Raw genomic sequence first — 26,343 nt, forward strand, 5'->3', positions numbered from 1 at the left:
CTGATAATGATAATGTCTGTGTTCTAGATGCGATAGGTGTAGGTCCCATAAACCTGATAATGATAATGTCTCTGTTCTAGATGCGAAAAAAAAAAAATAATAATAATAATAATAAATAAATAAATAAATAAATTTCTACATGTATTATTTAAACATTATGTGTACTCTAAAAATGTGTATAATAAAATCAGTCAGTCAGTCAAGCATTAAATAATAAATACATAACTAAATAATCAACAAAAAAATAAAAAAATAATCAACAAATAAATAAATAATCAACAAATAAATAAATCAACAAATAAATAATCAACAAATAAATAAATAAATAATCAACAAATAAATAAATTAAATAAATAAATAAGTGAACGTACCGTCATACACCTCTACGGAGTCGGCCATACAGTGGTAACTGGACTCGATGTTCGAGTTGAGAACCTCCAACCTGACCTTGGCTTTGCTATCTTCCGTCGTGATCCGCCACCAACAGTACATGTTACTGTAATGTAAATCACCAGTCGTGTTTTAGTTTATTAAACTTACATACGTGTAATGTTATAAGCAGTACATGTTACTGTAATGTCAATCACCAGTCGTGTTTTAGTTTATTAAACATACATACGTGTAATGCTATCAACAGTACATGTTACTGTAATGTCAATCACCAGTCGTGTTTTAGTTTATTAAACTTACATACGTGTAATGCTATCAACAGTACATGTTACTGTAATGTCAATCACCAGTCGTGTTTTAGTTTAGTGAACTTGCACACGTGTAATGCTATCAGCAGTACATGTTACTGTAATGTCAATCACCAGTCGTGTTTTAGTTTAGTGAACTTGCACACGTGTAATGCTATCAACAGTACATGTTACTGTAATGTCAATCACCAGTCGTGTTTTAGTTTAGTGAAGTTACATACGTGTAATGTTACCAACAGTACATGTTACTGTAATGTCAATCACCAGTCGTGTTTTAGTTTATTATACTTACATACGTGTAATGTTACCAACAGTACATGTTACTGTAATTTAAATCACCAGTCGTGTTTTAATTTATTATACTTACATACGTGTAATGTTACCAACAGTACATGTTACTGTAATGTCAATCACCAGTCGTGTTTTAATTTATTAAACTTACATACGTGTAATGCTATCAACAGTACATGTTACTGTAATGTCAATCACCAGTCGTGTTTTAGTTTATTAAACTTACATACGTGTAATGTTATCAACAGTACATGTTACTGTAATGTCAATCACCAGTCGTGTTTTAGTTTATTATACTTACATACGTGTAATGCTATCAACAGTACATGCTACTGTAATGTAAATCACCAGTCGTGTTTTAGTTTAGTAAACTTGCATACGTGTAATGCTATCAACAGTACATGTTACTGTAATGTCAATCACCAGTCGTGTTTTAGTTTAGTAAACTTACATACGTGTAATGTTACCAACAGTACATGTTACTGTAATGTAAATCACCAGCCGTGTTTTAGTTTATTATACTTACATACGTGTAATATTACCAACAGTACATGTTACTGTAATGTAAATCACCAGTCGTGTTTTAGTTTAGTGAACTTACATACGTGTAATGTTAACAACAGTAGATGTTACTGTTAATTAAATCACCAGTCGTGTTTTAGTTTATTATACTTGCATACGTGTAATGTTATCAACAGTACATGTTACTGTAATGTCAATCACCAGTCGTGTTTTAGTGTATTATACTTACATACGTATAATGTTATCAACAGTGCATGTTACTGTTAATTAAATCACCAGTCGTGTTTTAGTTTATTATACTTGTATACGTATAATGTTAACAACAGTAGATGTTACTGTTAATTAAATCACCAGTCGTGTTTTAGTTTATTAAACTTAAATACGTGTAATGTTAACAACAGTGCATGTCACTGTAATGCAAATCACCAGTCGTGTTTTAGTTTAATAAACTTACATACGTGTAATGTTACCAACAGTACATGTTACTGTAATGTAAATCACCAGTCGTGTTTTAGTTTATTATACTTACATACGTATAATGCTATTAACAGTACATGTTACTGTAATGTAAATCACCAGTCGTGTTTTAGTTTATTAAACTTACATACGTGTAATGTTAACAACAGTAGATGTTACTGTTAATTATATCACCAGTCGTGTTTTAGTTTATTAAACTTACATACGTGTAATGTTATAAGCAGTACATGTTACTGTAATGTAAATCACCAGTCGTGTTTTAGTTTCTTAAACATACATACGTGTAATGCTATCAACAGTACATGTTACTGTAATGTCAATCACCAGTCGTGTTTTAGTTTAGTGAACTTGCACACGTGTAATGCTATCAGCAGTACATGTTACTGTAATGTCAATCACCAGTCGTGTTTTAGTTTAGTGAACTTGCACACGTGTAATGCTATCAACAGTACATGTCACTGTAATGTCAATCACCAGTCGTGTTTTAGTTTAGTGAACTTACATACGTGTAATGTTACCAACAGTACATGTTACTGTAATGTCAATCACCAGTCGTGTTTTAGTTTATTGTACTTAAATACGTGTAATGCTATCAACAGTACATGCTACTGTAATGTAAATCACCAGTCGTGTTTTAGTTTAGTAAACTTACATACGTGTAATGCTATCAACAGTACATGTAACTGTAATGTCAGTCACCAGTCGTGTTTTAGTTTAGTAAACTTACATACGTGTAATGTTACCAACATTACATGTTACTGTAATGTAAATCACCAGTCGTGTTTTAGTTTATTATACTTACATACGTGTAATGTTACCAACAGTACATGTTACTGTTGTGTCAATCACCAGTCGTGTTTTAGTTTATTAAACTTACATACGTGTAATGCTATCAACAGTACATGTTACTGTAATGTCAATCACCAGTCGTGTTTTAGTTTATTAAACTTACATACGTGTAATGTTAACAACAGTAGATGTTACTGTTAATTAAATCACGGTATCTGGGAGACATTGCAGGTAGGCCACACGATGCCCCTACGATGTCGCGACAACGTACGGGCATCGTACGGTGATATCACGGTGGCCGTAAGGCCATCTTACGATACCCTTGCGATGTAGATAAAATTTGTTGGCCCGAAAAAATGTGTCAGCCCGAAGGGTCCCCGTAAGCACACCATATCTAATGTGACCATGGCAAAAACTTTGGGAAAACCCTACGATTCATTCCCGATGTCGCGGACGCCAGGACGCCGTTCGGTTACACCCCCCCCCCCCCTGCCCCCCCCCCCCCCCCCCCCCCCCCACACACACACACCGCACGGCGATCGGTGCATTTATGACTAATGCCTAATTCACATTTGGCCTGCGATGGGTCTACGGATCCTTCCCGTATCCCCCTTTCCGTGCGGCCTCCGTGCGGAGGCAGGAGGCGGCTGTGAGATTTTCCTACGGATTCACGGGCGCCGCGGACTCTACAATTTTGTTTAGCGAGAGGCAGGATTTTAGGTGGACATTGGGGAAAAAAAATTAATCGTACGGAGATTGTAGGCTCTTGAGACAATCGCACGGCCCTCGCACAGCTATCGCAAGCCTCTGCATGGAAGCCGCACGGGCTCCGTACGATTTCCGTGCGGAGGCTGCGGAGACTGCACGGCAACTGCACTGAAATTGCACGATTTCGGTACACTCTCCGCGCAGCCTCTGTACGGCTTTGCCCCGGCCTGCCCCCGAGGGCCTGTACGAGAAATCGCACGATGCTTGTACACAACGTAAACACATACGCCGTAGCCCGTAGCCACCTACGATGCCTCAAAAATCGTACGGAAAATCGTAGACCCATTTATCGCACGGTGCCCGGAGCAAATGTGAACCAGGCATGAATAAGTACTCTTCAAAAGTGTTTTCTTCTTCTTCCATTGTTTCGATTTCTTGTTTTTTTGTGGGAGGGTGTTTTTTGTTTGTTTGTTTGGTTGGTTCTTTTTTGTTTAGTTTTTTCGGGGGTGGGGGTGGGGTGGAGTGTCTCTATGGTGCTGGCATTATTCCATTAATTAGAACAGCGGGAATGTGGTAATATTTACCACTTACCTGGGGTATCGGTTTGGGTGTTCCGGCGAGAATGTGGTAATATTCACCACTTACCTGGGATATCGGTTTGGGTGTCCGGGCGAAATTATTAATCCACCAGAAGATGAGGCGATCAGATTCCGTCCACATGTTTCATTTATTGTACCCTCTAGAAATAGCAAAACAATAACACATGAGACAAGGAAAAGAACAGCAACAGCAGAAGAAGAGACAATAGGTATACGATATATATATTTATATATATTTATATATATATATATATATATATATATATATATATATATATATATATACTGAACAAAATAAGAAACTTCCGCTAACTTTGCTTGAACATAACTTGATGAAAACAAACCGGGGGAATAATTGTTATATATGAGTTTAAAGAGTGTTCCATGGTGCATCGTTTGGTGCACAAATCATGGCCATAGGTTAACAGAAACTGGGAGAAATTTTCTCCAAGTGTGGTAGGGGTTACAAATAAAAACACCCACTTAATAACGGGTATGACCACCTCTTGAATTGACCACTGCAGTGCATCGCAGGCGCATAGAATTGACTAAAGTGTTGATTTCTGCCTGTGGAATATTGTTCCATTCCTGAATGAGCGCTTGACGAAGTTCGTTGACGTTAGCGGGTGGGTTGGGACGACGCCTCAATCGTCTGTCCAGACTATCCCAAACATGCTCGATGGGGTTGAGATCAGGATTTTTGCGGGCCAGTCATCAATGAAATCAATGTTATTTGTCCTAAGAAAATTTACAGTGTCTCTAGCTGTATGAGAGGTGGCATTATCATGCTGAAAAATCGAGATGTTGGCGTTGTTATGGAACAGAGGAGCGAGAATGTCATCGCGGTAACGTTGAGCATTTAAATTGCCATCAATGACGACTAGTGGTGAACGATAACCATGGGCAATGGCTGCCCAGACCATGACAGAACCCCAACCCCCGAAACGATCTCGTTCAAGAACACAACAGTCAGCATAGTGTTCATTTGTCCTACGGTAGACGCGCACCCTTCCATCACCACGTTGTAAAGAAAATCTGGATTCATCCGAAAAAAGAACGGTATTCCAGCGTCGCTGTATCCAACGAGTGTGTACACGTGCCCAATTAAGACGATTTAGACGATGACGTTGCGTTAAAACGCACCCGACGTAAGGACGTCGTGCTTGTAAACCGTTCTCCCGCAGACGATTACGAACAGTTTGCCCACTGATTCGGTTATTATGAAGCCCAGGTGTGTTAGCAGCAGTAGCAGTGGCAGTTTGGAATCGATTGCGCAAATGCGTGTTCATGATATAGCGGTCTTGACCACGCGTTATAACACGCGGACGTCCTGTCGTTCGAAATCTTAAGCGAAGAATCTTAAGCGAAGATTTCGTATCGCTCGACTAGAACTCCCAACATGCCTTGCAACGTCTTCTGTCGACATGCCAGCATCAAGCATGCCAATCGCCCGTTCGCGTAAATTATTGGGTATTCTTGACATACTAAAAATGCTACAATGTAAAAAACGTTAATTGTTTAACAAATTTTGAAGCGTTTTCGATCACTTGACAACAATGTCAGTAAGACAAGTAAAACAAATTGACCGAATACTACACGGGACATGTCGAACCATGCATGCACGTGCAAATTGAATTTCACATTGTCGACGATTAACAGTGCAAAACTAATCGATAAAATTCATGAATCCTGATAATACAGCTCAAGACTAATACTACCTATATAATTTCATTACACAATGAATTCTTTAACACAACAAATACTATATGTACAAATGGGAAGTTTATTTTTTTGTTCAGTATATATATATATATATATATATATATATATATATATATATATATATATATATATATATATATATATATATATATATAAAGATAGACAGACAGACAGACAGGCAGACATACAAAGAGAGAGGTACCGATTTATGGCATGTAATTTTGACATATATTCTTATGAGATAAAACTTGCTTCATTTTTCCATTAATAGCAATGGTTCTTTTTTTATGCACCATCCCAGACAGAATAGTATTTGCCACTGCCATCAATATGCCAGTCATGGTGCACTGGCTGGAACAAGAAATAGCCAAATGGGGGGGGTCAATGACAGACCGACGGCATATCAGCCTACTGAGGTACTACTGAGCTATGTCCCTCCCCATCTGCCGAGTGATGTACCACTGAGCTATGTCCCTCCCCAACAGCCGAGTGATGTATCACTGAGCTATGTCCCTCCCCATCAGTCGAGTGATGAAACACTGAGCTATGTCCCTCCCCATCAGCCGAGTGATGTACCACTGAGCTATGTCCATCCCCATCAGTCGAGTGATGTACCATTGAGCTATGACCCTCTCCATCAGTCGAGTGATGTACCAGTAAGCTATATCCCTCCCCATCAGCCGAGTGATGTACCAGTAAGCTATGTCCCTCCCCATCAGTCGAGTGATGTACTACTGATCTATGTCCCTCCCCATCAGTCGAGTGATGTACCACTGAGCTATGTCCCTCCCCATCAGCCGAGTGATGTACCACTGAGCTATGTCCCTCCCCATCAGCAGAGTGATGCACCAGTAAGCTATGTCCCTCCCCATCAGCCGAGTGATGTACCAGTAAGCTATGTCCCTCCCCATCAGCCGAGTGATGTACCAGTAAGCTATGTCCCTCCCCATCAGTCGAGTGATGTACCACTGATCTATGTCTCTCCCCATCAGTCGAGTGATGTACCAGTAAGCTATGTCCCTCCCCATCAGTCGAGTGATGTACCACTGAGCTATGTCCATCCCCATCAGCCGAGTCATGTACCAGTAAGCTATGTCCCTCCCCATCAGTCGAGTGATGTACCACTGAGCTATGTCCCTCCCCATCAGTCGAGTGATGTACCACTGAGCTATGTCCCTCCCCATCAGCCGAGTGATGTACCACTGAGCTATGTCCCTCCCCATCAGCAGAGTGATGCACCAGTAAGCTATGTCCCTCCCCATCAGCCGAGTGATGTACCAATAAGCTATGTCCCTCCCCATCAGCCGGGTGATGTACCAGTAAGCTATGTCCCTCCCCATCAGTCGAGTGATGTACCACTGATCTATGTCTCTCCCCATCAGTCGAGTGATGTACCAGTAAGCTATGTCCCTCCCCATCAGTCGAGTGATGTACCACTGAGCTATGTCCATCCCCATCAGCCGAGTGATGTACCACTGAGCTATGTCCCTCCCCATCAGCAGAGTGATGCACCAGTAAGCTATGTCCCTCCCCATCAGTCGAGTGATGTACCAGTAAGCTATGTCCATCCCCATCAGCCGAGTGATGTACCACTGAGCTATGTCCCTCCCCATCAGCCGAGTGATGTACCACTGAGCTATGTCCCTCTCCATCAGCCGAGTGATGCACCACTGAGCTATGTCCCTCCCCATCAGCAGAGTGATGCACCAGTAAGCTATGTCCCTCCCCAACAGCCGAGTGATGCACCACTGACCTATGTCCCTCCCTATGAGCCGAGTGATGAACCACTGAGCTATGTCCCTCCCCATGAGCCGAGTGATGTATCACTGAGCTATGTCCCTCCCCATCAGCCGAGTGAGGTACCTGTAAGCTATGTCCCTCGCCATCAGCCGAGTGATGCACCACTGAGCTATGTCCCTCCCCATCAGTCGAGTGATGTATCACTGAGGTATGTCCCTCCCCATCAGTCGAGTGATGTACCACTGAGCTATGTCCCTCCCCATCAGTCGAGTGATGTATCACTGAGCTATGTCCCTCCCCATCAGCCGAGTGATGTACCAGTAAGCTATGTCCCTCCCCATCAGCCGAGTGATGTACCACTGAGCTATGTCCCTCCCTATGAGCCGAGTGATGAACCACTGAGCTATGTCCCTCCCCATGAGCCGAGTGATGTATCACTGAGCTATGTCCCTCCCCATCAGCCGAGTGATGTACCTGTAAGCTATGTCCCTCGCCATCAGCCGAGTGATGCACCACTGAGCTATGTCCCTCCCCATCAGTCGAGTGATGTATCACTGAGCTATGTCCCTCCCCATCAGCCGAGTGATGCACCACTGAGCTATGTCCCTCCCCATCAGTCGAGTGATGTATCACTGAGCTATGTCCCTCCCAATCAGTCGAGTGATGTACCACTGACCTATGTCCCTCCCCATCAGCCGAGTGATGTACCACTGAGCTATGTCCCTCCCCATCAGCCGAGTGATGTATCACTGAGCTATATCCCTCCCCATGACCCGGACGAGTGATGTATCACTGCGTTATGTCCCTCCCCGTCAGCCGAGTGATGCACCACTGAGTTATGTCCCTCCCCATCAGCCGAGTGATGTACCAGTAAGCTATGTCCCTCCCCATCAGCCGAGTGATGTACCAGTAATATATGTCCCTCCCCATCACCCGGCCGCGTGATGTACCACTCAACTATGTCCCTCCCCATCAGCCGAGTCATGTACCACTGAGCTATGTCCCTCCCCATCAGCCGAGTGATGTATCACTGAGCTATATCCCTCCCCATGACCCGGACGAGTGATGTATCACTGCGTTATGTCCCTCCCCGTCAGCCGAGTGATGCACCACTGAGTTATGTCCCTCCCCATCAGCCGAGTGATGTACCAGTAAGCTATGTCCCTCCCCATCAGCCGAGTGATGTACCAGTAATATATGTCCCTCCCCATCAGTCGAGTGATGTACCAGTAAGCTATGTCCCTCCCCATCAGCCGAGTGATGTACCACTGAGCTATGTCCCTCCCCATCAGCCGAGTGATGTACCACTGAGCTATGTTCCTCCCCATCAGCCGAGTTATGCACCACTGAGCTATGTCCCTCCCCATCAGCAGAGTGATGCACCAGTAAGCTATGTCCCTCCCCATCAGCCGAGTGATGTACCACTGAGCTATGTCCCGCCCCATCAGTCGAGTGATGTACCACTGAGCTATGTCCCTCCTTATCAGCCGAGTGATATTACACTGAGCTATGTCCCTCCCCATCTGCCGGGTGATGTAACACTGAGCTATGTCCCTCCCCATCAGTCGAGTGATGTACCACTGAGCTATGTCACTCCCCATCAGTCGAGTGATGTAACACTCAGCTATGTCCCTCCCCATCTGCCGAGTGATGTACCACTGAGCTATGTCCCTCCCCATCAATCGAGTGATGTAACACTGAGCTATGTCCCTCCCCATCAGCCGAGTGATGTACCACTGAACTATGTCCCTCCCCATCAGTCGATTGATGTATCACTGAGCTATGCCCCTCCCCATCAGTCGAGTGATGTACCACTGAGCTATGTCCCTCCCCATCAGCCGCGTGATGTACCACTGAGCTATATCCCTCCCCGTCAGCCGAGTGATGTACCACTGAGCTATGTCCCTCCCCATCATTCGAGTGATGTACCAGTAAACTATGTCCCTCCCCATCAGTCGAGTGATAGACCACTGAGCTATGACCTCCCCATCAGCCGAGTGATGTATCACTGAGCTATGTCCCTCCCCATCAGCCGAGTGATGCACCACTGAGCTATGTCCCTCTCCATCAGCCGAGTGGTGTACCACTGAGCTATGTCCCTCCCCATCAGCCGAGTGATGCACCACTGAGTTATGTCCCTCCCCATCAGCCGAGTGATGCACCACTGAGTTATGTCCCTCCCCACCAGCCGAGTGATGTACCACTGAGCTATGTCCCTCCCCATAAGCCGAGTGATGTACCAGTAAGCTATGTCCCTCCCCATCAGCCAAGTGATGTACCAGTAAGCTATGTCCCTCCCCATCAGCCGAGTGATGTACCACTGAACTATGTCCCTCCCTATCAGCCGAGGGATGTATAACTGAGCTATGTCCCTCCCCATCAGCCGAGTGATGCATCACTGAGCTGTGTCCCTCCCCATCAGCCGAGTGATGTATCACTGAGCTATGTCCCTCCCCATCACCCGGCCGAGTGATATACCACTGAACTATGTCCCTCCCCATCAGCCGAGTGATGTACCACTGAGCTATGTCCCTCCCCATCAGCCGAGTGATATACCACTGAGCTATGTCCCTCCCCATCAGCCGAGTGATGTATCACTGAGCTATGTCCCTCCCCATCTGCCGAGTGATGTACCACTGAGCTATGTCCCTCCCCATCAATCGAGTGATGTAACACTGAGCTATGTCCCTCCCCATCAGCCGAGTGATGTACCACTGAACTATGTCCCTCCCCATCAGTCGATTGATGTATCACTGAGCTATGCCCCTCCCCATCAGTCGAGTGATGTACCACTGAGCTATGTCCCTCCCCATCAGCCGCGTGATGTACCACTGAGCTATATCCCTCCCCGTCAGCCGAGTGATGTACCACTGAGCTATGTCCCTCCCCATCATTCGAGTGATGTACCAGTAAACTATGTCCCTCCCCATCAGTCGAGTGATAGACCACTGAGCTATGACCTCCCCATCAGCCGAGTGATGTATCACTGAGCTATGTCCCTCCCCATCAGCCGAGTGATGCACCACTGAGCTATGTCCCTCTCCATCAGCCGAGTGGTGTACCACTGAGCTATGTCCCTCCCCATCAGCCGAGTGATGCACCACTGAGTTATGTCCCTCCCCATCAGCCGAGTGATGCACCACTGAGTTATGTCCCTCCCCACCAGCCGAGTGATGTACCACTGAGCTATGTCCCTCCCCATAAGCCGAGTGATGTACCAGTAAGCTATGTCCCTCCCCATCAGCCAAGTGATGTACCAGTAAGCTATGTCCCTCCCCATCAGCCGAGTGATGTACCACTGAACTATGTCCCTCCCTATCAGCCGAGGGATGTATAACTGAGCTATGTCCCTCCCCATCAGCCGAGTGATGCATCACTGAGCTGTGTCCCTCCCCATCAGCCGAGTGATGTATCACTGAGCTATGTCCCTCCCCATCACCCGGCCGAGTGATATACCACTGAACTATGTCCCTCCCCATCAGCCGAGTGATGTACCACTGAGCTATGTCCCTCCCCATCAGCCGAGTGATATACCACTGAGCTATGTCCCTCCCCATCAGCCGAGTGATGTATCACTGAGCTATGTCCCTCCCCATGACCCGGCCGAGTGATGTATCACTGAGTTATGTCCCTCCCCATCAGCCGAGTGATGCACCACTGAGTTATGTCCCTCCCCATCAGCCGAGTGATGTACCAGTAAGCTATGTCCCTCCCCATCAGCCGAGTGATGCATCACTGAGCTGTGTCCCTCCTCATCAACCGAGTGATGTACCACTGAGCTATGTCCTCCCAATCAGTCGAATGATGTACCAGTGAGCTATGTCCCTCCCCATCAACCGAGTGATGTACCACTGAGCTATGTCCCTCCCCATCAGTCGAGTGATGTACCACTGAGCTATGTCCCTCCCCATCAGTCGAGTGATGTACCACTGAGCTATGTCCCTCCCCATCAGCCGAGTGATGTACCACTGAGCTATGTCCCTCCCCATCAGCCGAGTGATGTACCACTGAGTTATGTCCCTCCCCATCAGTCGAGTGATGTATCACTGAGCTATGTCCCTCCCCATCAGCCGAGTGATGTACCACTGAGCTATGTCCCTCCCCATCACCCGGCCGAGTGATGTATCACTGAGCTATGTCCCTCCCCATCACCCGGCCGAGTGATGTATCACTGAGCTATGTGCCTCCCCATCAGTCGAATGATGTACCACTGAGCTATGTGCCTCCCCATCAGTCGAGTGATGTACCACTGAGCTATGTGCCTCCCCATCACCCGGCCGAGTGATTTACCACTGAGCTATGTGCCTCCCCATCAGTCGAGTGATGTACCACTGAGCTATGTGCCTCCCCATCACCCGGCCGAGTGATTTACCACTGAGCTATGTCCCCCCCCCCCCCCCCCCCTTCAGTCGAGTGATGTACCACTGAGCTATGTGCCTCCCCATCAGCCGAGTGATGTACCACTGAGCTATGTCCCTCCCCATCAGCCGAGTGATGTACCACTGAGCTATGTCCCTCCCCATCAGTCGAGTGATGTACCACTGAGCTATGTGCCTCCCCATCAGCCGAGTGATGTACCACTGAGCTGTGTGCCTCCCCATCAGCCGAGTGAGGTATCACTGAGCTATGTCCCTCCCCATCAGCCGAGTGATGTATCACTGAGCTATGTGCCTCCCCATCAGTCGGGTGATGTACCACTGAGCTATGTCTCTCCCCATCACCCGGCCGAGTGATTTACCACTGAGCTATGTCCCTCCCCATCAGCCGAGTGATGTACCAGTGAGCTATGTCTCTCCCCATCAGTCGAGTGATGTACCACTGAGCTATGTGCCTCCCCATCAGCCGAGTGATGTACCACTGAGCTATGTCCCTCCCCATCAGTCGAGTGATGTACCACTGAGCTATGTCTCTCCCCATCACCCGGCCGAGTGATTTACCACTGAGCTATGTCCCTCCCCATCAGCCGAGTGATGTACCAGTGAGCTATGTCTTTCCCCATCAGTCGAGTGATGTACCACTGAGCTATGTCCCTCCCCATCAGCCGAGTGATGTACCAGTGAGCTATGTCTCTCCCCATCAGCCGAGTGATGTACCACTGAGTTATGTCCCTCCCCATCAGTCGAGTGATGTATCACTGAGCTATGTCCCTCCCCATCAGCCGAGTGATGTACCAGTAAGCTATGTCCCTCCCCATCAGTCGAGTAATGTACTAGTGAGCTATGTCCCTCCCCATCAGCCGAGTGATGTAGCACTGAGTTATGTCCCTCCCCATCAGCCGAGTGATGTACCACTGAGCTATGTCCATCCCCATCAGCCGAGTGATGTATCACTGAGCTATATCCCTCCCCATGACCCGGACGAGTGATGTATCACTGCGTTATGTCCCTCCCCATCAGCCGAGTGATGTATGATTGAGCTATGTCCCTCCCCATCAGCCGAGTGATGTACCAGTGAGCTATGTCCTGCCCCTGACAGACATAGAAAGCAAGCAATCTTGGGGTTGCGTAGACAAGTCACTAACCAATCAGAATGTAGTACTTGAGCTGGAATCCTCGCTTTGTTGATGACGAATCGGTTCTAAACCAGAGGAGCATGCTGTCTTGTGACCCCTCAAACACCGGACTGTTCACACCACACCACACTCCCAGGCGTCGGTGTGTTCGGGTCGGACCTAAAACACAAGTTGTAATATGTACGAATCTGAGGTCGTCGGACCCGGGGAGCCAGGGGAGGCAGTTGCCGCCAAACTATTTGAGGCAAGAAACGATTCTTCTTAAACAGAAATTGATAATTGGATCGTCTATACCTATACATATAGGGATATTTGATAATTCTTCGCTGGAGTCACTCTCTTACCTACACCTCGCCTCTCCGTCACCAACCCCTCTCCTCTCCCTCAACCACTCCTTATCCACCCCTCCCTCTCTCTCTCTCTGTCTCTCTCTCTCATCCACACCTCCCCTCTCCCTTACCCACCCCTCCACTCTCCCTCACCCACCCCTCCTCCCTCACCAACCCCTCTCCTCTCCCTCACCCACCCCTCCACTCTCCCTCACCCACCCCTCCACTCTCCGTCACACACCCTTCACCACTCCCAACCCTCTCCTCTCCCTCACCCACTCATCATCCACCCCTCTATCACACCCACACCTAGCCTCTCCACCACTTAAAACAAAACGACATACCATCATAAACAGAGACGTTGTCATAGGCACAGTTGTTTTCCAACTCGGAGCCTAACACTTCGATCCTGACGACGTAGTCTATGTAGCCTGTTTCTGCCCAGATCACCCACGTACAGTTCACATTGCTGAAAAACAAAGCGTACTAAGTTACCGACGAGAATGAGCATCACGTGTGACAAAACAGAAATACTTTATATTTCTGTATATTCATTTTATTGTGTTCAAATCCATCTCACCACTCTCCACCCCACTCTCACTCTCACTCTCACACTCTCTCTCTCTCTCTCTCTCTCTCTCTCTCTCTCTCTCTCTCTCTCTCTCTCTCTCTCTCTCTCTCTCTCTCTCTCTCTCTCTCTCTCTCTTTCTCTTTCTCTTTCTGTCTCTCTCTCTCATTCAGTTTTGTGTATATATGTGTACATGTGCCTGTGTGTATTTGTGTACGTGTGTGTGTGTGTTTGTGTACGCGTGTGTGTGTTTGTGTACGCGTGTGTGTGCGTATGCGTGTGCGTGCGTGCGTCACTCACTTTGCATATCCCCCAGGGTATCCTGGAGATATAAGGTATTTGTGTTCCGTGTTTGCCGTTAGGTTGAACTCACACCGAGTCAGGTCAGCTGAAATTAGAAATAAAACCAGCTAGATGACACAATTAGGATGAACTCACATCGAGTCAGGTTGGCTGGAATTAGAAATAAAATCAGCTAGATGACACAATTAGGATGAACTCACATCGAGTCAGGTTGGCTGGAATTAGAAATAAAACCAGCTAGATGACACAATTAGGATGAACTCACACCGAGTCAGGTCAGCTGGAATTATAAACAAAACCAGCAAGATGACATTGTTATGTTGAACTCACACCGAGTCAGGTCAGCTGGATTTAAAAACAAAACCAGCTAGATGACATTGTTATGTTGAACTCACACCGAGTCAGGTCAGCTGGAATTAAAAACAAAACCAACTAGATGACATTGTTATGTTGAACTCACACCGAGTCAGGTCAGCTGGAATTATAAACAAAACCAGCTAGATGACATTGTTATGTTGAACTCACACCGAGTCAGGTCAGCTGGAATTATAAACAAAACCAGCTAGATGACATTGTTATGTTGAACTCACACCGAGTCAGGTCAGCTGGATTTAAAAACAAAACCAGCTAGATGACATTGTTATGTTGAACTCACATCGAGTCAGGTCAGCTGGATTTAAAAACAAAACCAGCTAGATGACATTGTTATGTTGAACTCACACCGAGTCAGGTCAGCTGGAATTATAAACAAAACCAGTTAGATGACATTGTTATGTTGAACTCACACCGAGTCAGGTCAGCTGGATTTAAAAACAAAACCAGCTAGATGACATTGTTAGGTTGAACTCGCACCGAACAGTGTAACTACAGAACTGGAACAACATGCAGATATAAACCTGTATTGGGTCAGGTGAGTCGGGTTTGGCTGCAGATGATTTTATTAAATTACAAGTTCCATTTTTATACAGAGAACACTTTATCGTTGTGCCATTATTTCCACTGCCTGTCCAGTAAATATTTTAAACAAGCTACGCATTTTGTAGGCCAACAGGCGGATAGACATTTGAAATATTCTAACAACCTAACCAAGACTTGTGCTCTTTAAGACAGGTTTTTTTGTTGTTGTTTTGGGGGGTTTTTTTTGGAGGGGTGTGTGTTAAATTCCACGAAATACATCGAGCGTCCTACCCTCCCCGTGTAGGATATATCTGTCAATTCTCAGCCATGATTATCTTACACTACGGAACGTTAGTCATCTGTCACTGGTAAAGCTGGTCTGACCCATGGCACTAACTAACGATCGCCGGTATACGGGATGTATATCAGGAGGATGCAGGTGTCGCTGACCACACTGTGAAGTGAGGATAACTTTGATCGCTGGTGTTAAAAACAGTACCCCAAACTTTATGATATATGGTGAGCTCGGGAGATTTCCCGTAAAATATACAATATATAGTAGAATTATTAGCTATTGGAAACGGAATATCGACTGCAAAGAGCAGAAAATGTCTGCCATTATATACAAATTTCTGTTCAGTCTGTATGAAAATTATACTTTTAAATCTAGATGGTTGTGTAAAGTGAACAATATTTTAGATCTAGCTGGTCTAAGCTATATTTGGTTAAACCAATTTTATGTTAATGTCAATAGAAAATGTTTAGCACAAAACAATGAAAGAATTTATCGCGATATGTATATACAGGAATGGAACAGTTCTCTAGAAAACTCATATGAACCATATCTAGACATACTCCCTTTGAAACGAAGAATTGTATTTACCAGATTTAGACTTGCTAGCCACAGACTACCCGTTGAAATAGGAAGATGGACTCATTTACCAAAGGAAGAAAGATTATGCAATATATGTAATAGTGGTTGTATTGGTGACGAATTTCACTTCTTATTTGAATATAAAGCACTAAATGATATTAGAGTACTATGTTTATCTAATTATTATTATATACAGCCAAATGTTAAAAAAATTAATATACTTTTTAATAAGCAGAGTAAACATGTATTAATAAAACTATGTGATCACATTAAACAAGGTTTAACAAGAATGTGATCTAGAAATGAAGATGAATACATGTATTTACTATATTATTTATTTATTATACTTTGTTCTCCAAATGTTATCTGTATATGTTTGTAACTTGCTCACTTTGTAAATATTATATTATTATATTACCTCATGTACCATGCATATGGTCTGAGTGAATAAAGAATTGAATCGAAAAATGATTGACAGTTATGTGGCACGGCGCGGATGGCGACAAGAGACAGCATAGTTTTGTGTCCAACTTAGAAAACAATCGTCTGAGAAATAAATAATATGTAGTAAATTCCATAGCAGAAAACATGTGTTCCCTGCGGGACGGACTATAGTTACGACGTGAACCCTGATAGTTGGTTCTGCCCAGTACTGGACGAGGACTCCTCTGTGTTACCCCTCTGTGTTTCCCCTCTGAGCCCGGTCGACCTAGTCTCTAATTACGTCTTCGCAATGATGTCACGACTACGTCATCGTATCTACCACCCCTAAACGTGAACCCGTGATACCTGGTTCTGCCCAGTATTGGACGAGGAATCCTCTGTGTTCGCCCTCTGATCCCAGTCTGGACGCTATGAACACCACGTACAAGTACCTTCCGCTGCTCGTCAGTGACGTACTGTTGACGTCAACTTCGCCCAGTATGGCCGTCAATCTGTCGTTATATCCTGGAAATATAACTGTATTATAATATATCACCTCACAGACTAGCACGATGGGTCACTAGTTTTGACTCTCTCTCTCTCTCTCTCTCTCTCTCTCTCTCTCTCTCTCTCTCTCTCTCTCTCTCTCTCTCTCTCTCTCTCTCTCCTATACCTCTCTCTCTCTCTCTCTCTCTCTCTCTCTCTCTCTCTCTCTCTCTATCTCTCTACCTCTCTCTCTCTCTCTCTCTCTCTCTCTCTCTCTCTCTCTCTCTCTCTCTCTCTCTCTCTCTCTCTCTCTCTCTCTCATCTGTGTTCGTGTATTTAGATCACGCCTCACCATCGTATAACACGACTCTGTGTCTGTATAGCCCTGGTGGATACGGATCCAGATCTACATCATCGACATGCACGTGCACGACGTCGTCCGCCCCCGCCGCCAGTCGCCACCAGCATTCCGTTGGTCTGCAGTTAATACAAAACACCATTCATTCATTTCATTCATTTGGACTTGTTTCTGGGCTTATATCCAAATAAGGTTCACGCACGCTGTCCCGGGCATATCTCAGCTATGTAGGATGTCTGTCCAGGACAGTGGGTTATTTGTTAGTGGTTAGTGAGAGAAAACAAGATGTAGTGGTCATATACCTACCCACTGAGTTGTTAAAAATGGGTTTGTGTGGGAGCCGGTAGCGGGCTGCAAACCTAGCATCTACCAGCCTTATGTCCGATGAATTAACCACGACACCACCAATGCCGATTGAAAACAGCATATGCCCGCAGTTAATATAAAACATAATAAGTCTACAGTTAATACAAAACATCATAGCTCTACAGTTAATACAAAACATCAACTGAGATGTTATAGGTCTACAGTTAATACAAAACATCAACTGAGATGTTATAGGTCTACAGTTAATACAAAACATCAACTGACGTGCCATAGGTCTACAGTTAATACAAAACATCAACTGAGATGTTATAGGTCTACAGTTAATACAAAACATCAACTGAGATGTTATAGGTCTACAGTTAATACAAAACATCAACTGACGTGCCATAGGTCTACAGTTAATACAAAACATCAACTGAGATGTCATAGGTCTACAGTTAATACAAAACATCAACTGAGATGTCATAGGTCTACAGTTAATACAAAACATCAACTGAGATGTTATAGGTCTACAGTTAATACAAAACATCAACTGAGATGTTATAGCTCTACAGTTAATACAAAACAGCAACTGAGATGTTATAGGTCTACAGTTAATACAAAACATCAACTGACGTGCCATAGGTCTACAGTTAATACAAAACATCAACTGAGATGTTATAGGTCTACAGTTAATACAAAACATCAACTGAGATGTTATAGGTCTACAGTTAATACAAAACATCAACTGACGTGCCATAGGTCTACAGTTAATACAAAACATCAACTGAGATGTCATAGGTCTACAGTTAATACAAAACATCAACTGAGATGTCATAGGTCTACAGTTAATACAAAACATCAACTGAGATGTTATAGGTCTACAGTTAATACAAAACATCAACTGAGATGTTATAGCTCTACAGTTAATACAAAACATCAACTGAGATGTTATAGGTCTACAGTTAATACAAAACATCAACTGACGTGCCATAGGTCTACATTTAATACAAAACATCAACTGAGATGTTATAGGTTTTCAGTTAAAAGAAGAATTCCACAGAATTAAGCTTTATTCCCTATCAGTGAGAATTGTATCCATAGATGTACTGATGTAGTTTGCAATATTACTAGACGATTGATTGATTGATTGATTGAAAACAAATTTTATTGCATAAACAACAAAAGGATTGGGCACAAGTTTACCAACTTACTAGACCCTCTCCTATATACATACAATATAATGGCGCCAATTACTTAAATATAATACAATAGTAATGTATACATATAAACGTTGTATACAAATGTAGTTTAACAACAATCAAATTGAGGAAAAGAGTATTGTGGACAACAGGATTTTGAAAGAAGCCTACAAACCAAAGTCTGTATTAACGCCTTTCTGATTTCAGTGCTGAATTTTGTTATTAAATACTATGTATCATAATTCATTCTAACTTTAAATAGCAGAATAAATAGACTTTGGTTTTTGAAAATTATCTGAGGACAAGAATAAAATGCAAATGCATAGCTACACCCAGAACACTGTGCAGAATGATTCAAATCGCTGGATTATACAAGAACATATTTAGTATCGAAAATAGAATACGTAATTTATAAGCCAAATAAAATTAACTAAAATTAAAACATTAAAAACATGAGGTAACAGCAAACTCGTTACGAGGTATTACTAAAGTTAAGTTCCTCATGAAATAATGTGCATTTGTTTTTCACTAAAGCCCGCGACAAGTGGAACTAATTATATATTACAACACATCTACACCTCTTCCAAAAGATGGAAGAGTGGAAACCCGCTGCTGCTACATAAGACTGTTTCTACCGGAAATGAGCCAGGAACGTCTTAAATGCACCGCCCCCTAGAAAGCCCATTGGGCTATTTCTCGTTGTAGTCAGTGCACCACGACTAGTATATCAAAATATGTTGCATGAGCTATGATGGTTTACCCTAAAGAGGACAGTACGAACCACTAGTTGTTGGGTACTGGCTGGTTTACCCTAGAAAGGACAGTACGAACCACTAGTTGTTGGGTACTGGCTGGTTTACCCTAGAAAGGACAGTACGTTCTGGGACCACTAGTTGTTGGTTACTGGCTGGTTTACCCTAGAAAGGACAGTACGTTCTGGGACCACTAGTTGTTGGTTATTGGCTGGTTTACCCTAGAAAGGACAGTACGTTCTGGGACCACTAGTTGTTGGTTACTGGCTGATTTACCCTAGAAAGGACAGTACGTTCTGGGACCACTTGTTGTTGGGTACTGGCTGGTTTACCCTAGAAAGGACAGTACGTTCTGGGACCACTAGTTGTTGGTTACTGGCTGGTTTACCCTAGAAAGGACAGTACGTTCTGGGACCACCAGTTGTTGGTTACTGGCTGGTTTACCCTAGAAAGGACAGTACGTTTTGGGACCACCAGTTGTTGGTTACTGGCTGGTTTACCCTAGAAAGGACAGTACGTTCTGGGACCACTAGTTGTTGGATACTGGCTGGTTTACCCTAGAAAGGACAGTGCGTTCTGCAATCACAAGTTGTTGGGTACTGGCTGGGTCAGAAAAAACAGCAGATACAATTCACGAACCTTGCGACATGCCCAACTTCGAAACCACTAGAACGCTTTGATTCACTCATCTTTGACTCTTGTGTGTCAAACGTTTGATAATTGTGTCAAAAATACAATGGAACCAGGGAAATACAATGTACGTTCTTGATGGTGACAGTTACACCGTGATAAGTGTTAAAGTGTGTTTTGTTTAACGACACTACTAGATCACATTGATATGCTAATCATCAGCTATTGGATGTCAAACATTTGGTAATTTAGAGAGGAAACGCTGTACATTGCTTTTCATTAGTAGCAAGCTATCTTGTATATGCACCAGCCCACAGACAGGATAGCACATACCACCCAATGGGCCCACTTACGGGGATCAATCTTAGATCTGCTACTCCCCCCCCCCCCTCCCCTTACTCTGTAACAACTTAACAAGTATTATAACATTAATAAACTGCATGCAACACCAACGAGAGGCCGATTCGAGAGGGAGGAGATATATGACATCCCCCCTAAATATATTCAAGAGCCTTTTTCTGGTTTTATACAAAAAATCATTGGGTTCCCTTTTCATGAGTCTGTGCATATACCGTTTTCCCCTTAGACCAGCCCCCCTCCCACACCCACCCCCTCCCACACGCACCCCTAATGATTTCCTGGATCTGCCCCTGCCAACTGTGTTAGAAACGTGAGGTACCCACCGCTCGTAACCTTTGGGATATCCCGGGGATGTCAGGTTGGTTTTGAATGACTTCACTTTCAGGTCCTTGTTGCAGGAAAATGCTGGAAAATAAATAACGCTTTTAAGACACAACGAGGTTGGTGTGAGCACTAACCAAGTATATAGGACCTAAAGATGTGACAACGAAAGTCGGGTTTTTGTTTCTGTTGTTTTGTTTTGTTGGGGTTTTTTGTTTGTTTCTTTATGGGGTTGTTTGTCAGTTTTCTTCTTTCTCTCTTAGTGTAAAATGAAAACACTTTGTCAAGTTTTAATAAACTCACAATCTGACCTCACAACCATGACATGATATAACATAATTTACCGGTACAAAAATTGAAACACTCGTTTTAATAAACTCACAATCTGACCTCACAACCATGGCATAATATAACACAATTCACCGGTACAAAGCCACTGCCATTAGTAGCTGACATTCCTATAACAAACCCGTCAGTTATCGGGTGATAAATACATTTATAACACACACCTGTCAAACAACAGCCCGCCTCTCGGGTTTCACACCGAGGGTCAGGTCAGGTCAGGTCATAGGGTTTTACGTGCACATTCAGAACAAGCTGTTGTAGCGCACGCCTGTCGTGGGCACCACACCTCCGTCCTTGACAGGAAAGGTGGGGGAGGGGAGAGGAGGGACCGTCTGCACTGGCAGGTACAAGGGAACACCAGCAGCCCGATCGAATCGGTAGCAGGCGGGTGAGGGTGGGGGTGGTGCTATGGAATTTTAAATGGAGCAGTTATTGCCAAAGAGAAAAGGGTGCGCAATTTTGATTGGGGAAATTTGGCGCAATTTTGAACGGTCGGTCGAAAGGTAAATGGCTGAGCTAATACCGAGGGTCTGGTGTGTGTCGGATAATATAGTTCCATTTGTAGCCAGTGTTGTGATTATGTCCATTTCAGACTAAAGTACGCTGTGTCTGTTCAGTACATTGGGATAGTGGATAATGACAGTGTTCGGTGTAAACACCTTACACCTACCCATTCAGTCGTTAAAACTCGCTCTAGTCGGTATCGGGATGCGAACCGAGTACCTATCAGTATTATGTCTGATGGATTAACTACTACATTATCGAGGCCGGTGGTAAACTAATTAAAGGGACAGACCCTAGTTTCAACCCGTGAACATTAAAACTAAGTTTCGTTAATCTACAAACCTGTAACACACATGGATAAATTTACAATTCAGTGAGACGTGTCTGTGACTTTGAAATGGTGAAATACTCTCTAACAATTGACAACAACTCGACTCCATAACTGTTACTTCTCAGACGCACGTGAGTTTTTAAAAAATAGGAGAAGGTATTTTGTGATGATAAAAACACCAGGATGACCAAAACCACTTCGAATGTATGGAAATTGATAATCTAAATCATAAAATCTAAGTAAAATATGATTTTAGTTATCAAAAACGGCTCTAATAGTCAAAAATATGCCTTAGTGTTTAAAAACTAGGGCATGTTCCTTTAACGCGGATGATCCCAATTGTCAAATAACAAAAACAAGAGATTGTACCTTTAAGACAAGGTTACCTGTCTGATAGCCTCACCTACCTTGCGTTGAGCACAGCATCAACACGCACACACAGCACACGTGGGCTACTCGCCGCATCACAACACACAACACACGACACATCTCGCTGTGAAGTCGTCACACGGCCGTCAGTACCGCCATTTTACAGGTAAACTCCCACACGGCTCCACAACACCACGGCTACAGGCAGGTGTGTCGCCACAAATGGCGAATACTGGGTTTCCGATTGGTCTCGCTTTCCCGTCTTTCTTGACCTGGTTTCTTATCGCTGTGTACACATCTCGATGACATAGTAATAAACGCCCAGGTGCTGTAAAACGTAATCATCGGCGCGGCGTGACTACCCCACGAGTACCTGTACGTGACGTGTGCGGCTATATTTACACATGTGTCATAACAATGGTATTGTCTAATTAAAGGTGCATTAACACTCATTTTTACTAATAACGTGTAATAACACAAGAATAATCGTCGTATATGATTGGATGATGCTAATATCGTATGTTAAAGTTTGTTTTGTTTTAAGGATACCACTAGAGCATATTAATATATTATATTATCCCACGAAGGACATAAATTTGATAATAACTGGTAGGCCTACTGAGTTTGTTATTCTATTTATTACATCAGTGTCACGGGGGTTCTCGCGCCGTTACCGGCAACTGCCCCCAACACTCAGTTCCCCCGGCAACAGAATCAGAAACCCGTAATGGGTGTAACAGTATTTCTTCAAATATCCCAACCTATACATATAGATCTCCTTGTATCGGGTAGTTTTCTACCCGAGTGGCTTGCATCGCTCTAGGGGTATTCAGGGAACAGGATCGTATATATATTTATATTTACTATTAACCAACGTTAAATTCACTAGAAAGCCAACAACACAAGTTTAGTTTGAAATATGTATTATATAATACCAGGCAAGTGTTACCGCACTTGCATGGCCTGTTAAAACCGGTGTCACACCACCTCTAGGCTGAGCACCAAAGTAAAGTTAATCACTTGACAATTAGGGATAACACTATCATTCACAGTTAAAACCTCACCCAACCTTAGAATAATTAATTATTATCCTCCGTCTTTCCTACATCCAATATTTAGATTACCACTTATAGAGATAATTAATTATTATCTTCAGTTTTCTCTACATCCAATATTCAGAGGACCTATAATTTACCAGGTCATGATACTAGGATTACCAGTTATAGATATTATAACCTCTCATTATATATATTTTGGGTAAGCGACGCCTACATTTACTTTAGTCGGTCTGACTTAGATTACCAAATGTCCTTCCCACACTAAGCAAAACAAGAATACACATAATTATAATACTTGAATGTCACAACAAAATACCTTTCAGTTACTACAGAGCAGTAAAATATAGTTACCTATGTCCACTGGACTAATAAAGTTCGCCCAGCGAACAGCGTTTCCACTGCCTATCTATACGTGCTTGCCACCCTAGTTCCTATACAGAACGAACTCTCAGCTTATATCCCCTATTTGGATTTTTGGCAGCTGCCCTTTATGGACGAGTGGCGAAATAATGGCCCCACTAATTCTCTAACACTACCCACAATACAGATACCATGTAACTAATAGGGGGGCCGTCTTGGGTTAAGTACTCCATGCACTGGATTTCGATCATTAAAGTGCTACTCCAGTTGTTTCAGACCCCGGTCAAAAGTTAATGTGCAGACGGCTGTCTCCGTCAGTCTTTTTATTATTTTTTATTTTTATTTTTTTTATTATTATTATTTTTTTATTATTATTTACTTTCTTGTGTTGTGGAAGTTTTTTGTTTTCGATATCCAGCATTGTGCATGTGTATATAGAAACGAATTGTATTTTATTCACGTCCACAGACTATAATAATAATAATAATAATAATAATAATAATAATAATTATTATTATTATTATTATTATTATTATTATTATTATTATAAAACTAAGTTATATTTATTGTGCAAATGGAACTTCTTCAAACAACATGGCGTCGTTGCATAGTTTTGCGAACTCGTGATGACCTCATAATAAATAAATAAATAATAAATATTAAGTTTTGAGGGTTTTTTAAAATCCTTGCACGTTTCATGTACAGTTTTGATCTTTTATTAACATCATTGGAACAACCGACATTTGTCGGAGGTAGCGATCGGGATGGACGTGTCTGAACCCTCGGTGGATATAGGTACGTATATTGAGTAAGTAGAGTTTTGATCGGTTGGCCAGTAACAGGAAGGAGTGTGTAGGTGTGGGTAATGTTTGACATGCTTCCATCAGAGAACTGTTCAAGCACGCCTGTCGTGGGAATAACCTCTGTCTTCGCCAGATAGTTCTGTCCATGACAGGACAGGAAGAGGACAAGAAGGAATGTTTTATTTACATTTCATTTTCAACTTATTTTCGTGCTTATATCAAATTAAGGTTCAAGTACGCTGTTCTGGGCACACAGCTCAACTATCTGGGCTGTCTGTCCAGGACAGTGGGTTAGTTGTTAGAGAAAAGAGGGTTTAGTGGCCTTACACCTACCCATTGAGCCCTTGAGAACTCGTTCTGGGTTGGAGCTGGCACCGGGCTGCGAACCTTGTACCTACCAGGCTGTAGTCCGATGACTTAACCACTGTGCCACCGAGGCCGGTTTTTATTTACAGACGCAGTCAACACACTATCACAGATAGTGGCATACAAAAGCAACTACGCCACGCCATGGGCTATTGTTTTCAGTTATCAACAAGGGAGTAATTCATGAGTAGCCTCTCAACCCTCTGACGGCTTTATGATACCACTTGATGAGATCTGGAGAGTAGGCAGATTTATGATGCATTGTTTTCCTCCACCTGGGACAGGACGTAGCTCAGTGGTAAAGCGTTCGCTTGCTGGACGGTCGGTTTGGGATCGATCCCCGTCGGTGGCCCCATTGAGCTAATTCTCGTCCCAGCCAGTGCACCACGACTAATATATCGAAGACCGTGGCATGTGCTATCCTGTATGCGGGATGGTGCATATAAAATATCCCTTGCTGCATTAGGAAAAATGTAGCGGGATTCCTCTGATGATTACGTGTGAGAATTACCAAATGTTTGACATCCAATAGCCGATGATTAATTAATCAATGTGCTCCAGTGGTGTCGTTAAACAAAAGAAAACCTTTTTTTTTCTAACCAGTACCTCGTGACTGGCGAATCACCGGTGTCCCAACCAGTACCTCGTGACTGGCGAATCAACGGTGTCCCAACCAATACCTCGTGACTGGCGAATCAACGGTGTCCCAACCAGTACCTCGTGTCTGGCGAATCAACGGTGTCCCAACCAGTACCCCGTGACTGGCGAATCAACGGTGTCCCAACCAGTACCTCGTGACTGGCGAATCAACGGTGTCTCAACCAGTACCTCGTGACTGGCGAATCAACGGTGTCCCAACCAGTACCTCGTGACTGGCGAATCAACGGCAGTCAGCCGTGCTAGCATGTCTGTGGTATGGCGCATATACAAATAATCCTTGCTACTAATGGGAAAGTGGCGACAGCGGGTTTCCTCTCTAAGACTATATGTCGGAATTACCAAATGTTTGTCATCCAATAGCTGCTGATTAATAAAACAATGTGCTCTAGTGGTGAATTAAACAAAACGTACTTTGACTTTTGCTCACACCGGCCTCGGTGGTGTAATGCTTAACCCATCAGACGTGAGGCTGGCGGGAGTTGGGTTCGCATCCCGGTACCGGCTCCCACCCAGGGCAAATTTATCGACTCAATAATTAAAACGATATTAGTCTTTTTCATGTCTGCGTTAGGACGAACAATATTAAATTAGATGTTGTTGAATAATAATTTTAAAGAAAAAAGAAAAGAAAAAGTAAAGTTTGTTTTATTTAACGACGCCTCTAGAACACATTGATCTTT

General features: G+C 43.7%; 1 protein-coding gene across 1 annotated transcript in view; it reads right to left on the reverse strand.

Moving 5' to 3' along the window:
* LOC121377303 (bone morphogenetic protein 1-like) overlaps positions 1-22,796 on the reverse strand; it is a 42,448-nt gene extending 19,652 nt beyond the window's left edge. The window contains exons 1-9 of the mRNA XM_041505239.1: positions 22,455-22,796; positions 20,870-20,951; positions 17,291-17,415; positions 16,819-16,977; positions 14,256-14,343; positions 13,732-13,856; positions 13,068-13,217; positions 4,131-4,224; positions 372-496 (exon numbers count right to left, since the gene is read on the reverse strand). Of these exons, the coding sequence (XP_041361173.1) occupies positions 372-496; positions 4,131-4,224; positions 13,068-13,217; positions 13,732-13,856; positions 14,256-14,343; positions 16,819-16,977; positions 17,291-17,415; positions 20,870-20,951; positions 22,455-22,536 (1,030 nt within the window). The 5' untranslated portion in view covers positions 22,537-22,796. The remainder of the gene's footprint in view (positions 1-371; positions 497-4,130; positions 4,225-13,067; positions 13,218-13,731; positions 13,857-14,255; positions 14,344-16,818; positions 16,978-17,290; positions 17,416-20,869; positions 20,952-22,454) is intronic.
* Between the last annotated feature and the right edge of the window lie 3,547 nt (positions 22,797-26,343).

This window comes from Gigantopelta aegis, chromosome 7, assembly GCF_016097555.1.
Source record: "Gigantopelta aegis isolate Gae_Host chromosome 7, Gae_host_genome, whole genome shotgun sequence".
NCBI lineage: Eukaryota > Metazoa > Mollusca > Gastropoda > Neomphalida > Peltospiridae > Gigantopelta > Gigantopelta aegis.